Source organism: Sarcophilus harrisii, chromosome 1 (assembly GCF_902635505.1).
Source record: "Sarcophilus harrisii chromosome 1, mSarHar1.11, whole genome shotgun sequence".
NCBI classification, from domain to species: domain Eukaryota; kingdom Metazoa; phylum Chordata; class Mammalia; order Dasyuromorphia; family Dasyuridae; genus Sarcophilus; species Sarcophilus harrisii.
Window position 1 is genome coordinate 210235508 of NC_045426.1, and position 16021 is coordinate 210251528.

General features: G+C 33.4%; 1 protein-coding gene across 6 annotated transcripts in view; it reads right to left on the reverse strand.

The window, feature by feature from the left end:
* Nucleotides 1-16021, reverse strand: part of PAM (peptidylglycine alpha-amidating monooxygenase) — a 362537-nt gene that overhangs the window by 12989 nt on the left and 333527 nt on the right. For all 6 annotated transcript variants that reach the window (XM_031968924.1, XM_031968914.1, XM_031968908.1 and 3 more), the window contains 5 exons: nucleotides 14077-14149; nucleotides 13216-13426; nucleotides 12115-12315; nucleotides 5940-6055; nucleotides 686-785 (listed from right to left, as the gene is read on the reverse strand). In XM_031968924.1, coding sequence (XP_031824784.1) covers nucleotides 686-785; nucleotides 5940-6055; nucleotides 12115-12315; nucleotides 13216-13426; nucleotides 14077-14149 — 701 coding nt within the window. The remainder of the gene's footprint in view (nucleotides 1-685; nucleotides 786-5939; nucleotides 6056-12114; nucleotides 12316-13215; nucleotides 13427-14076; nucleotides 14150-16021) is intronic.

The following is a 16021-nucleotide window of genomic DNA, read 5'->3' on the forward strand; positions in this document are numbered from 1 at the left end:
AGGTATTTGTCATCAATTAGTTTTTCATATACTTGAACTAGTGAAAACTTATTAGGAAAAACTTCATATTTGCTACCCACAAACTTGTTATATCATACATATGAAAAGGAGAAATAAAATTCCAGTAAAAGGATAAGAAATCTCAGGATTAATTGAATATAGCTGGATAAAGCAAAACTTTGGCCCCAGGTGAACTCTAACATTACATGCAAATTTAGCAGTCTTATATTTGGAGGAAACTGAACTCTCAATGAAAGAGTAAAGGTGTTTCCTCTTTGGGATTCTGTTGTTTCTGATGCAAACCAGAGTTTCCAGGAAACTTAGCTGCTCCTGATAATTGAAGAGCAACTGGGGAAACAATGTTGAAATAATAAAAGCATACGAGGCACATTTCTCAGCCAAGAAAATCTCTTCCCTCTAAAGCAAAGTTGGATTTGACTTGCTTTTCAGTGCATTAAGCATTGCTTCAGGGGCTGAGACTTTCCTGTAAATTAGCTGAGGAAATAGAGGTATAACTGTGCCAGAGAAAAAGTTGCTTTTTCTAATTAGCTAAAACACAGAACTGAATTGCATAACTGTGCTGTAGTTTAATAAAAAAGATTTCTCCAGAGACATTTGTGCTTTCTTATTTGAGCAGCTTAGCCAAGAAAAGCAAACATATGCAATGCAAGTAGAGGAAACCTACTTTCAGTGGTGGTGAACTTCCATACAGTGTTTGCATGAGCATCTCCCACATACACTGTCCCATCTTCTGAGGCGACAAGATCATGGGGCATGTCAAAATGCTATCAAAAGAGAAAACAGTAAATTACCATGGCAACTCAGAAACACAAAGGCAGAAAGAAATCAGACACAAAGCGGTAGTTCAAATCCTGATATCCATCTTCTCAGTTATAAAAGGAAACAATAGTTTAAAAAGTCTATGAAGAAGAGAAATTCACTTTTGATTATTCATCTCTTTCAAAGGCAAACATTTACATAGTAATCAATTAATATCTAATTTCCTGTGAAGCAGCATGGTGTGTGTGTGTGTGTGTGTGTGTGTGTGTGTATGTGGACTTGGAAAAAACCTAGGAAATGTATCTCCTAACTAGGTGACTGTTGATCGCTTATGTTTGAGACTCAGTTTTTTTATCTGTAAAATGAGGATATTAGTATATGTAATAATCTTTATATCTTTGTGAGAAAATGCTTTAAATCATTAATATTTACTTTATATTTGTGCTACCTAAAATGAAACTAATATTATGTGAAAATATGAAAAAACAGAGGCCAATCTTGGAATTAAGATTATGCTCAAATTCTGCCTTAACCTCCCAGTCCTGTACAACTGTCTAAAATTATCCACAATTAATCTGTAAGTTCCGTTAGAAAATTATTCTGCCAAAATAAGTGTGAAATTTTGGCAATTATGTATATTATTCTCTCAAATTTCTTTCTAGCTGTTTGCACCATCAAAACTATTTGCTCTGTTACACAAAAAGCTTTAAAATTCATAATTACTTGTGGTGTTATGCATTCTCAAAATGCTTCAATGTGAATATTTTTTTAATTAGTCAATATGACCATGATTATGCAAAGAAGGAACTTCAAAGGCAGAGGATATTTAGATTCATTTTTGTAGACATACAAGAGAGATATCCAATATTTAAAGTAAACAGAATATTATATTATATAATCACTTAATAAGTAGTCATCCACACTTCCTATATCCATATGTTTTGACATAATGACTATATTGATGATATTCAGATTATCTTCATTTCATACATAAGGACAGATGGAGTTGCAAAGACATATTGTATGCTTAGGGTCATCATATGCTTGTTGATTGAGTGATTGATCATACTAATCCTTGAAAGGACAGGATTACAATTTTGAGTTCCTGACATTTCCATCTGTTTTCAGAAATTTCCAGATATGGTTCATGTGTTGTATCTGGCAGGATATATAGGAAATTCCATCTAATTTTTGTCCAGAAGATATGTTTGAATACATAATTATAAAATAATAAACAATAACCAGGATATATACTTCTCAGCTAACATCTCTATGCCTTGAGTTGTGCTGAGGTTAAAGTGCGGTAAGAGAGCTAATTGCTTTTCTTAGTACAATTAAAGAATGGCTAAGGATTATAGGCCTTGAAGCATTCTATTAAAATTAAAAATTAACAAAAATTGGCAATAAAACTGAAAAAAACCAGCTAAGCATGGCAACAAAAGCACAAGAGCTTTGTAAATGTGCAAAGACATTCAGGTAAAATGGAAACAAAAGGTTATGTACAGTGCTCTCTAACAGGTGTTTTCTCGAGGTGTTTTCTTCCTGGGTTCAACTATTGGGTGGTACCAGACTTGCAAATGTGACCATTCAATTTACTTTAGCAAATATTTATTGAACACTTATGTCCCCGGTACCATGTTGGAGTCTAGGGACAGAGAAACAAAAAAAAAGGAGACTACTCATTTTTCAGACCAAAAAGACAGTCCCTGATTTTCTATCATGGGGTTTTTCTGTAAAGTACTTCATAAAATAGACTAAAAAACAGATTGCATTTCTCCTTGCAGAAAAACATCACTCTCAAAGGCTTCACACTCCTGACCAAAACCTCAACAACTAATGTCACAGATATGACCAATAGCATGCTGTAAAAGCAAACAAAACATATAATCTATAAATCAACTACTCCAAGCCCTCATTTTATAAGAGAAAACTGAAGCTTGACAAAACAGGTAGTAGTTACAAAACAAGGGCTTAACCCCAAATCATCTGATTCCAAATCGAATATTTTTTCATTCTGCCACACTGCCCATCTTTTCCCACATATCTGAACTCTGGAAAAAGAAAATGGAATGAAAAAACTATTAACTTGAAGTTGACTTTGCAAAGAAATTTGAGAGAGGGAGTAAATGACAAGACTGTTGCTATTGTACTTTAAAGAGGTCAAGAACTGTGACATTGGAAAGTCATATAGTTGTCAAGAGAAAACGAGATTCACCATGGTAAACCAAGAACTGAGTTAGACTTCTTGCTCCTAAAATGTGATTCTCCATTATAGTAGAAAACCAAACCCACCTAAAATTAGGTTCTTGGAAGACAATATCTCTACTAAAGTAAACATATTCTTCTTGTTATACTTAGAAAATATTTTATTATTCCATTAGCTTCTATAAAGTAGCATTATTAGCTTCATTTACATATAAGGAAAATGAGCCTTATAGAGGTGAAGCATTTTGCTTAAGAGCAGTAACTACTAGTAAGAAACAAAGGAGAAGCTGAATTCCAGACTTGAGGACCTCTAGTTGGATGTTCTTTCCACTCTGCCTCTAAACAAACAGTATATATACTTGGACCTACTTTGAAGTCTATCATCTTCCACACTCTAGAAAGCAGTGTTGCCTTTTTTTCCTCCTTAAATGTCTGAAATGTGTCATTATTACAAATGCATTTTGTTGATTCTTTCATTTCTTTTACTCATGAGCCAAAGTAAGGTAATTCCATCCAGGCTGTCTGCTGACACATTTGTAACCCTCCTTTTTGGTCAGGCAACTTCTGCTGTCACTTCTAAGTACTAAGACTCAAACTAAATTGCAAAATAGATGCTGGTCTGCATGAAGGAGGGAGTTTTCTTAATAGGAGTTCTCCACCCCACAGAAATCTACAATCTAAACCAAAAGGTAAGCAAACAAAAATGTGAATTGATATTTGAGTGTAAAATTAGGGAAGTCCTTTGTAATGAAATTCATATATCAGCAATCAATACCTTTATTCCATACCCTTTCCTGCATTTATTAAATAAGCACAACCCTCATCATCATTCTGTACATTTTTGTTATATATTAATTGATAGAAAGGGTGTTATATTTGGACTTTTTTCTTCATTTTGTCTTATGTCATATTGGTATTTAGTATAGCAATTATTTTATAATAATAATAATACCTTATATTACAACATCACTTTTATGTAAGTATATATGCATACAAATCTATTTTTATATTACTCTTCTGTGCACCTGCTCTCCTGGTTTCAACTCCAAAGAATAAGATGTCCCAATCAAGATAAAATCATTACCTCTAAATTCACTGACGTATGGTTAACTCAACTTGATTGACTCCACCTTCCTCAGCCTCTTCTCCTTTCTGATTGGAGGGTTAGAAGGCAGAGTGGCAATTCCTCCCAATACCTTCCTTTACAGAAGGTAGAAAGTGAATTCTTAGGTCACCACTTGCTGAGATGACTGGCTTCAACTCCACTGAATAAAATGCTTCTACACTGAATACTCCACAGCCTCTCTCCATTTTTCTGCCTTCTTTGTGTGTTGTTTCTCTCTTTAGATGGTAAGCTCATTGAGGGCAGGACTATCTTTTTATATATTGTAGTGTTTGGCACGTCGTAGGTGCTTAATAAAAATTTATTGGATTAGATTCCAACCTCTGAAGTTGGACTAGATTTTCTTTAATTTTACATTTCTGCTGGGGAGCAAAGACTAATTTGACTAAGAACCCCATCTTTCCTTTTTTAAGAGGGACACCCTCCAATTAAATCTTTTAAGATGAATATTTTCAAGTAGTCAGAATTAATGGGTCAGTCAAATGAAAGTGAAAAGTAATATCTAGGATGTTGCAACAGACTTGAAGGAGAGGAAGTATATTTTAAAAGAAATATAACAGACAAGAAATTTACTTTTTTCCTTAAGTAAAATAGCTTTGATATTGTGGTAGATTTAGGTATCTCAGTTGTTTTTATCCAATATACTAAAAACACTGTGTGAATTATCCTAGATTTTTTGTTTAATTAAGTTGTTATCATAAAGCTGGGCGTACTTGGAAACATATGATGTATAAAATCAAATGTAATAGGAAATTCTCTGCAAATTAAATGCCAGATGTTTCATGCAAACATAAATATATAATTACACACATATACACATTCATTACTATTTATCTCTTCATTCATTTCAGTTCTTTCTACATATTTTCACATGGAGTTTTGAAAATATCTCAGTGTTTTTAAAAGATATTATGAATTTAGGGCTAGAGATAATGAGAAAAAGAAACTGATCACATAGAATCGTTATGATGTTTAAAAACAATACTATTGTATAGACAGAGATTACTAAAGAGTTCTTTTTCATGACCAGACAATGCTTCAATTCTCCCCCGCCTTTTTTTTGGGGGGGGGAGGTTGAGGCAATTGGGGTTAAGTTGACTTGTCCAGGGTCACATAGTTAGGAAGTGTTAAGTGTCTGAGGCCAGATTTGAACTTGCGTCCTCCTGACTTCAAGACTGGTGCTCTATCCACTGCACCATCTAGTTGCCCCTCAATTCTTATAAACAAAATTTTTTTCTGGCTTGGACAAATTGAATTAAATGCTAATATCAGGGTTTCCAGGAAAAACACATGGCCAAATCAAAATCAAATTAGTTTTTTTTTCAGGGCTGAGATAATGAAGTTAAATATATTTATGTAGTTTTCCCCTAAACAGCTAAGGCAAGGAAGTTTCCTAATTTAAATACTTTTAATTAAATGAAATTAAAATATTCTTGGGTATGTAAAGTCTACTAAGGATCTTAAAGTCGCCCAAAACATTAGTGGAACCTGAGATGAGAGTTGGGGAACAGACAATGTGAATTAATCAATTAGTGATGTAAGGGTAAACCCCCCCCCCCAAATCCTATATTAAGTTAAGAACTTTACAAGTTGAGAAGACACACAACGGTCATCTTCCTCTACTTTACCTTTTATTTGTGGGGGGACTTCTCAATTAACTAGAATATATTAAGATCTATCCATTAGTTAATAACCAGTTGATATACTAGGCCGTGATAGTTGTACTTAAAGTTTAAAAAAAGTTTAGGACAATGGATAATATGTATGAAAAGAATACTTTAATTTTGTATCTAAAAAGGAAAAACTGAAAAAAAAAGCTTATTAAAAATACCTTTCTCACTGGAGTGAAGGTATCTATAATTTCCCCACTGGAAAAGTTCATTACAAATCCTTGCAATGGTTGTTTATCTCCAAGGTGAGGCTTTCCATTCACTGCAAAGAGCAAACCTGTAATAAAACACATGGTTATCGTCTTCTGGAATTTGGAAAAATCTGACATTGAAATAATTTAATTTAACAGCCATTTATTAAAATCTACTATGTGTAAATGTCTACACTGTTCAATGACCAAGGGATATAAATACAAAAATATAACAGTCCCTGCCCTCAAGAAGTTTACATTCTACTCAGAGAATACAACATGTAAACAGATAAGTAAATAGAAATACATGAAAAAAATAGAAAATCATTTCAAAGGAGAGAAATGACTGAGGTGATCAAGAAAAGTCTTCAATTAAAAGTAACATCTAAACTTTGCTTTGAAGGAAGTTAAAGATTCTAAAATGTCAAGAAGAGGAAGGAATATATTTCAGACATTTGGGACTAATTGTGCAAAGATATAGAAATGTGGATGGAATATAATGTATGAGGAATATCTGGCAGGTAACCACTTTACCACAGTAAACAATTTGTGAAGGGGAGTAAAAAAAATGAAGCAAGATTAGGAGTCATGCTGATTTTGTATTTTATATTTAGGGTAATATTGAGTTAATAAAGATGTTTGATGAAGGCAGTAACCTTGTCAAATCTGGATCTTTTTTAAATTTTATTTTTCTCTGTTACATGTAAAGATAATTTTTAATATTTAAAAAATCCCGAGTTCCAAATTCTCTCCCTTTCTTCTCTTCTACCTGAAAAGGCAATTTGTAGTAGTATAAAACATTTTAATATGAGCCATGTTGCAAAAGAAAATAGACAAAAAACCCAAGAAAAATAAAGTTTAAAAAATTATCATTTGATCTGTATGGAGATGCTCAGATTTGTTTAAAGAATAATAATTTGGCATTTGATTCTGGATGAGAGAGGGAAGGGGAAGCAGAGACTAATTAGTGTGGCTGAGAGATGATAACAGCTTTAACTGAGCTACAACCTACAACCTCATTGGTTAGAACTCCAAAGAACAGACGTTAAAGACACCATCAGGAAACTGTATAATGGAAAGAAGATGGGCTGGTAATGTGGCAAGACCAAGAGGTTACAGGTGGATAACCAGAGTGGTTTTTTGATATCTATTCTGAAAAAGAAGAATTCCTCCAGCTTTTCAGGTGGATTCCCCAAAGCAAATTTTTGGTAAAACATGGACAAGAGTCAAAAAAGAGGTGCAGGCATGAATTGATGAGATCAATTAGCTGTGAAGAAAAGGAATCTAAAGAGACATGATGAGAGAAGACATTTTATTCCATGGAAAAGACATCTTGAGAAGATATTTTAAATGCCATCCTGATGATGCTGACTTTGTGCTATTTATTAATTAAATTGTATAATACATAATGTTGATGGTCATTTAAATTTATGAAACAAGGGGATTTGAAAGAGAAGAAGAGGAAATTTCAATGGTTCATTTTGTAAATTAGAGTGCAGACTCATAACTACTAATCAGTAGTAAGAAATATTGTACATTTCTATTAATTTATGAAGAAATGCCAAAACATACTACTCGATTACTTTAGAATCTAGAATGAAAGTTAATGTGGAAATGAACTACTAGCAGGGTGAATGGTCACTGAAAATCAAATGCCAAAATGCATGCATCTGACACTCATATAATCTCTCCCGAAGTAGAGTAGAAATATGTGTACAAAAAGCTATTCCAGGTGAGAATACATTTAAGTTGACGGGGAGGAAATGGTGATGGGTTATGCAAAAATCTCAATTTCCTTGTTCCTGTTACATGTATCTGGATAAGAGTTAAACTTATTATTTAGTCTACTAGGTAAATGAGCATTGCCTCAATAACTATATATAAGGGAAAATATAAGGGAAGTTAGGTGAAAAATGAAAAGGGAGATTGATGAAATAAGATATAAATTGAGGTAGGGAGCCAAGATGGTAGAGAATAAACAGGACATTATCTAATCTCTCTCTGGCTTCCTTCAGGATCAATGCTGGATCAAGCCTCTAAATAGATTTTGGAGTGATAGAACCGAAAAACAATTGGAATATAATAATTTTCCAGCTTAAGGTATCTTGGAAGGACTTCAGGAAAAGTCTGTCTCAATTAGGCAGGGGGCAATGTGGTGCTGCATGGGAAGGCTGGGCATGGTGAATCTGGTGTGAAGTTCTTAGCCAGAAGCACTGGCTACTCTAGCCTGGTTCGGAAGGCCAGTGGATCAGCAGACTAGCTATGAGATCTCCAACACAATAACAGAAGGTTAAGTGTGAGCCCCCAAACCCCAGAATAACTAGCAGGACTTGGCCAGGCCCCCCAAATACAACAGAAAAACCTGTCACATTACTGCCCTGGCAGAGTCAGTCAGAGGCCTCTGTCCCCCTACAAAAGAAGCTTGGGACACTCTCCCCTGTACCCTAGGAGCAGAACCCAACTTGTAAAATGTGCAAAAAAGCAAAGAGGCCTGATCATAGAGAGTTACTATAGAGACAGGGAAGATGACAACATACAAAAAAGAGGACAACAAAGGCAAAATGCCCTGAGGTGAAGTCTTAAAGGGAGATATGAACCAGAAAAGCTCAAAAAGCATCCAAACTGAGTTGATCTATTGTTGCCATTTGAGAATTTGTTTTCAGAGTTTGATGGGACTGGAATAATGTTATTATCTACCCATAAATACTTGGCCATAGATTTATGCTTGGGAAAAACCTCAGAGGATCTCTAATTTCAATTGTTTCATATTTTTTCTTTTTTGGTTTGTTTATATTTTAGAATTTAAAGAACTGTATCTGAGTTCTGTACTCTGTATTCTGAGATACTGTATCTTGGCTTGCTCAAGTTTAAACAGATTTAAACAGTGATAGAGACAAGATTCAAAGATAGGTATTCTGACTCTACTCAATACTCTTTCTACTATACCACCCCTTAGTTCTTTTTTTTTTTGTAACAATAAAAAGTTTCTTCTCTTTCACATGAATTTCCTCATTATTTTTTGTCTTAATATTTCACTATTTATTGCAACAAATTTTTGTTTATTTATACTGATTGAAAAAATAGAATATTCTCCTTGCCCACCTATTTTCATTAACTGAGAATTATAATGATATTTATTTTCTTTAAAAAATTAAAGATACCAATACATTTTTAAAAAATTAAATAGGAATACCCCTTCTAACCTCCTGTTATTGTCCACTTGCATTTTTATTTTCCTTCTCAGGTTATCTTTACCTTATTTATAAATCTCATTTTTCTTGTGAAGCAAGATAACTATATAAACATGTATACATATATTGTATTTAACATATACTTTAACACATTTAGCATGCATTCGACTACCTGTCATCTAGGGGAGGAGGTAGGGAGAAGGAGGGGAAAAGTTGGAACAGAAGGTTTTGCAAAGGACAATGCTGAAAAATTACCCATGCATATGTCTTGTAAATAAAAATCTATAATAAAAAATAAATTAAATAGGAATGCAAAATTCAGGCCAAGTTTGGGTTACAAGAAGAGCAAATGTGGTGCACAATGGGAGGATGGAAAAAGGGAGAGAAAAATCTTTCAAGTTTTTTTGTGATGTGAGCCTAGAATTTAGAGGCTGGACATTCTGGGCTTGGCAGTGGGGTCCATGCCCTTCATATTTTGGGGAAAAAAACTCTTAGAATGTTACTGGGAACAGACTGAAGCTTCAGGCTATTATTGTCCTTAGGATTAGGCAAAGGATAAGGAAGCACTAGCTGCTCCTTCCTCCTCATTCCCTATCCTCATTATGTATCCATCTAGTAAGTATTTTCTACAAAATTTCTTCTAATTTCTGATTTGTTCCACATGAAGCTGTGACCAATCATAATTGCTTTGTGATTCATGCCTATTAATTAAGTGTGTGCAGAGAGATTATAAAGAAGAAATGAATGCAAGGTTTATGATACAGACATAAAAGACACAAAAAGGGCAACCCCTTGAATATCAAGGGAAGCAGGGAAAGGCATACTTGTTCCTTCTCACCTTCCCCCCTTTTGCCTTTCACTGGGATAGATTTTGATGATTTTGATTATAACTCTTATATACTTCTAAATAACAGATATCGGAATTATGTGATTCTGAATTCTTCAGGGATAGACAGAAACCCACTGAAAAAGGAATACGTCCTCCTGAAAAGAAAGCTATGCATAGATTGAACTAATTAGCCAAAGCACTAGCAGGATGCAGTGATATGAGGCCTTTGCTAGATGATGCTCTTTGCAAAATAGGGTCATTGGACATGTAATAAAATTTTAAAAACAAACAGATTAATATATATGAACTAATGGTAAAAGTTAAACAAGGGGACCACTCTCATACATATGGAACCCTGTCTACTTCAAGACCATCTGCTATTACAGGTTCAATGTAACTAAGCAAGAGAATGTTTTTGACAAGGATGTGAAGGCCAGGATAGTTTGACAGACAAATATGGCTCTACCAGGAGAAAACCAGAAAGGAAGAATGTCCTCCTGTTGTAACCATGGAAAACATGGCCATATAGCGGCTATGGATGCTTATAAAGAGAATATAGCTCTGATGGGATGGAAGCTAAGAGTTATAGGACCAATTTTAGGAAATGAAGATAATGTTAAGACTAAAGAAATCCTATCCCCAATGAACAATGAATCTGACCTTATCAATAATACTTAATGGGCCTTTTCTATCTGTAGTCATAGGCCCCATAGGGAGGTGACCGTGAAGACTAATAATGTAGACTATACTATTGTTTTGGATAGAGGAGTACATACAGAGGACATATTCCATGTCATATTCTAGGCATTTTATGAGAGATATTTGAGCAACATATGATTACAACCTCTAGAAGGATTTAATTTTAGAGAACAGAACAACAAAAACTACCCAAATTTGGCATATGTTGAAGTAATTTTGGAATTTCTGAATGGAAATAGTGATGTCAACAAGGCAATATGTATCCTCCTTCTATATAAGCAGATCCAGTATGTCAATATATCTAGTTGAAATTCCAATCTCTTTAAAATATTAACATAATGTTGTGAACAACAAACTGAGACCCAATATCTGCATGCTAGGATTACATATTTATGTGGGAGTGGGAGATAGAGAAGAAGTGAGAAAGAGAGAGGGGAAGGAGAGAGACAGACAGTGATAGAATCACAGAGAGACAGACAGACACACAGAGAGAGTAGAGGATTAGATGTCTCTAAGTTGCAAATTTCAAAATTCACCTGATTCCCAACTCTTCTAGGAAAAATATGGGGGAAAAGACCTTTTTGAAGATGTTCTCAGAGACTATCTCTATAACTAGCTGATTAATGGTGTTATTAAGGAATTTGTTAATCCATAAGGAATACCTTTAATGGTAACAAAGGAGAATGGAATAATGCATATATTACTAGACTTAAAAAAAAAAAAGACAAAATGGGCCAATATATCATACCAAGAGATCAAGTCATCACCACTTGCTGAAGTTTGGGCATAAACCATTTTACTATTGATTTACTATTGATTGGAATATCTGAAGATTGGGAAATAGTAACAATCAGTATATTTCTCAGCTTGAGAGATGCTAAAGGAAACTTACCTCCTAGTTTTGAGTTTAGAGTTATGAATGTAGATTATAAGCTGAAAACATTTGGGCAGATAAAAATAAAATAAAAATGTCTTTAGTATTTATTAACATCTTTGGATATCAGTCGAAAACCTCACTTTTTAAATGGATTTCCTTTTTTCTTTGAGATAGATTATTCATTTTTCCTTTTCCTTTTGAGTAAAAGAAATAAATACATTTTGATCACTGATTTCATCACATGCCAACAACTGTTGATGATAATAGCATATATATTAAATTGCCAATATACAAGACAAACTTAATGAAAATCAATATTGTAGGAAGACCTTTTTTTGAAAATTTTAGTTATTTCTTTTTAATGCAAATTCCCTATTCCCTATAATTAGGCAGATGAAAATGATCCAGATATATCCACTCAAAAAAATTGGACTGAATTACACAAAACAGTGATAAGGAAAAGTTTAGGAAACAGAATATGAAGATATGGAAAACAAATTTTAAAAGTAAAGTTTAACATGATAAAAATAAGAAAGAAATATAAACTACCTGTTGTATATGAAATTGCAAATACATTTCTTCCAAATGCTGTATGCTTGATCTCTCGCACGAATTCTTTGGTTTCTATTTTAAAACATTGAATGCGACCATTTTCTCTATCTGCTACACATAACTGGCCAAAATGAGGCACAAGGGTCAAGCTGTGAGGAACTTGGAATTGGCCTGGTTTAGGATTGCTTCCTGAAGACTCTATAATAAGGGGGGGGGGAAAAGCAGACACATTTTAAAAAAGAAACATCCTGAAGCTCACTTTTGAAAAATTTGGTGTCACAAATTCTCTAGTTCTGAGGGTAGATGAGAGGAACACCTTATAGGTTTATACCATAGTCTTTCTTAACCACAAATACATTGGCAATCTTCTTCCTTATTTTTTTCAAGGAACAGTAAACGTGTAGAGGTTATTTTTTATTTTCACTACACTTTTTTTCCCCTTGAATGTTTCTGGTACTAATAATAGTCCATGTGGTTGTGAATCATTAAACACCACATTTTCAGTAGAGTCAAAATTGTTGGGTCTCAATAGAAAGAAGACTATAGGGTATGTGTTTTCAAAGATTGTGGTATGTTGCTAATGATTACTTGATCATGAGACATCATCTGGGGCATATATGATCAGAAAAGGAGGAGGACTATTCAGAGATAAGAGATGGACAGTCCAAATGCATTATTTTGTACCCACAAAATATTAAAAGAACCAGTGGGAAGCCTCAAGAACATTGGGTGAATCCTCTGGAGGGAATTCATGTAAATATTTGGACAACAATTATTGAAGTTCAGATGGATTGGAGGGGTTGCTCCCTGCATCAGTGGAAGAAGTATCAGCCAGATGAAAAAGTGTGGATCCATCTCAGTATCTAAGCATCTAGTTAGGTACCAGAGGTTGTAAAAAATTTTTAATGCAGTTTTAAGTCATAAAATTATGATTTTTTTGGGACACCCCATATAAATGTGAATTTTTATTATTGTGCCCATAAATTAAACATTCTGGGATTGCTTGCTTTCTTCATTATCAAATCTAATTCAATTGTGTACTTCACTGTTAGTTGAAACAGTAAAGAATTTAAAATTAACAAAAGCCTTGTTTAATACCTTCTCCCCACTGTGAGATAAATACTCCATTCTTGGAGAATTGTACAATCCGACTATTGCAGTATCCATCAGACACATATATGGTTCCAGTAACTGGATCTACAGCCACATCAGTGGGTTGACAGAAGTGATTTTTGTCACTGCCTGGCTGCATGCTTCTTCCCAAAATTAGCAGAGGGCTTCCTTTACTTTTTGGATCTAGTTTGAATACCTTTCAAAAAGATAGAGGAGAAGGTACAGATAAATATTTTGCATAATAATAAACAGAAACACTCACCCAGATCACAAGAGAACTATTCCCAAATAACATCATTAATTTAATGGTACTCCACTGAACTATCAGAGTTAGAAAAGTTAGGCAACTGTTAAGTTTCACAAGAGCAGTGACTATGATAATTATTTCATTTTCTATATTCTCTAGGACAATGCTTTGTCCATAGATTGGTCTCAATAAATATTAACTGACTTGCTGTTTGAAATGAGAAGTTTCAAGAAAAACAATTAGTTCATGTACTGTCTACTATATCCCATTCACCACACTCCCATAAGAAATAGTATATTTGAGATATTGTGAGATCTCTTCTAATTGAAGTCTTAATCTTATTGGGGAAAAGGTCCTTTGGTAAGTTATATGATTTATTTATTAGCAAAATGTTTATTATTGCTAGGTCCTGGGAGAACCTAGACAATTGCAATAATAATTTAAAAAATAGCTCATGGAAGAATTAAGCTTCACGTTCCATGTTAGCTTCTATTTATAATGCTATATTTTTTCAAGAAGGTATTTGAGACAACTAAGTTATTACTGCTAAGCTTTTTTTGTTGTTTTTGCTTTTGCTAAAGGCAATACAAATTATTTACCTGATGAAGAGCTACATCTGTCACCCAGTAATTTCCATCTTTATCTATACTCAAACCATGTGGCAAGTAAAACCTGGAAAATAAAAACAACTACATCATTTGTCCGATAAAAAATTAATGAAATACAAGCAGATAAATTTCATGAGACAGTCTAAAACTAATAACAATTGATAACATATTCCTAAGGAAATTGTGGAAAAGACTAAAACTAAAGGTAAGGTAAAACATCACATATTAGAACAACAGTATGCTATAATAGAGAGCCTTCTGATTTTGAACTCGGGAGAACTGAGCTAGGATCTTGGTTCTGTTAACTATGAGATGTGCAATCTTGGACAATTCACTTACTACTCTAAACGTCAGATAATTCATTTATAAAATGAGATGATTTGACTGTATTTTTTCTAAGGTCTCATATTCTAACAGTATGATTTAAATGTAGAACCACATGAAAGCAATGAAATCTATTTTATGATGAAATAAAAATACTATTCAATTAATTTTAGAGAAAAATATGTATAGATTAACACAGGAAGAGATACTATCCCTTCAATATCTAACATTTGTTTTCCTAATAAATGGGGAAGACAATATCTTGAGCCAACAAGAAAGAGACATATTTTTCTAAATTTGATTAAGTATTCAGAAAACAGTTGATAATTAAATTTAAATGCTTGGTTTATAGAAAGAATGGCAGAAAAAATGGAAATCATGGAACAGAATGAGAAAAATCAATATAGTGTTGATTTGCTTGAAAATCTAAGATTTTCTTATAATAGTGAAAATTCAATCTAGAAGGATAAGGGTGTATATACACTACATTCCAGAAACAAGAATCTGCTTCACATCAGGTAAACCATTTAGTATCATCCAGCTTTAATGTAAGAATGTCTAGTTGTGTGAATTCTCCAAATCATTAAATTTTGAATATTATCTACTTTTTGGCTTATTCTTTTTCTAGAGCAGAAAAAGCCTGAAGATTTTCTGTAGAGAAAGGAATTTAGATGAGTTTTAGAGACTTTCTAGATCATCTAATCAATTTTGTTCAATATAATTAAATGAGCATTTTCTCTAAGTACTTTACTTTCCAGGGCCACTGCTGTCTACAGACAATACAAAGATAAAAGTAAAATAACCCTTGCTTTTAGAGTAGATATACAGCAACAGTTACACAGAGGTGTATTTATTTATAATTTACAAATTGTAAAATTTACAAAAAGTAAATAGAAAGTGGTCTGAGGAGTGGAGGTGGGTGAAGTATTAACCACTGGAAAAATCAAGATTGGTCTCTTAAGGTCAAAAGATCATAGATTCAGAGTTATAAGAGATATTAGAGACCATTTTGTTTAACCCTTTCATTTTATAGATGAGGAAATCTTGAAGTTGATTTGAACCTTGAAGGAAACAAGGGATTTTAAAAGACAGAAATTAAGAGGAAGATAATTCCAAACATGCCAGATTTCCTGTGTAAAACCCCCTGAATTACTATCTTTATAAGTAACCTGAAGAGCATTTTATAAACATCATTATTACAAATTCTAGAGGAACTAGATTAAGACATATATTGTTGTCCTGCTTAAAATGTTATTTTATTGTTGGATTCATATTTTCTCTCTTCCAGCTTCTTTCCACGTCCCATCAACTAAGAAAGTAAGAAAAACAAAACCCCTGTGTACAAACAAGCATAGTCATATAAAACAGATTCCCTCCTTATATGTTCTATCACTCTAGAACAATTTTGTTGGATTATTTCTTGCATTATTGTGTCAAAGTTCTTTTTGGCCACAACCTTCTGGTAATCCAATTATTCTTATATTTTTTCTTCTTGATCTGTCCTCCAAAACTGTCATTTTTCCTATGTTTCATATTCTATTCTATTTTCTTATTCTTTATAATCTATTTTGTTATTTCTTGGTCTCTCATTGATTCACTGGTTTCCCCTTGT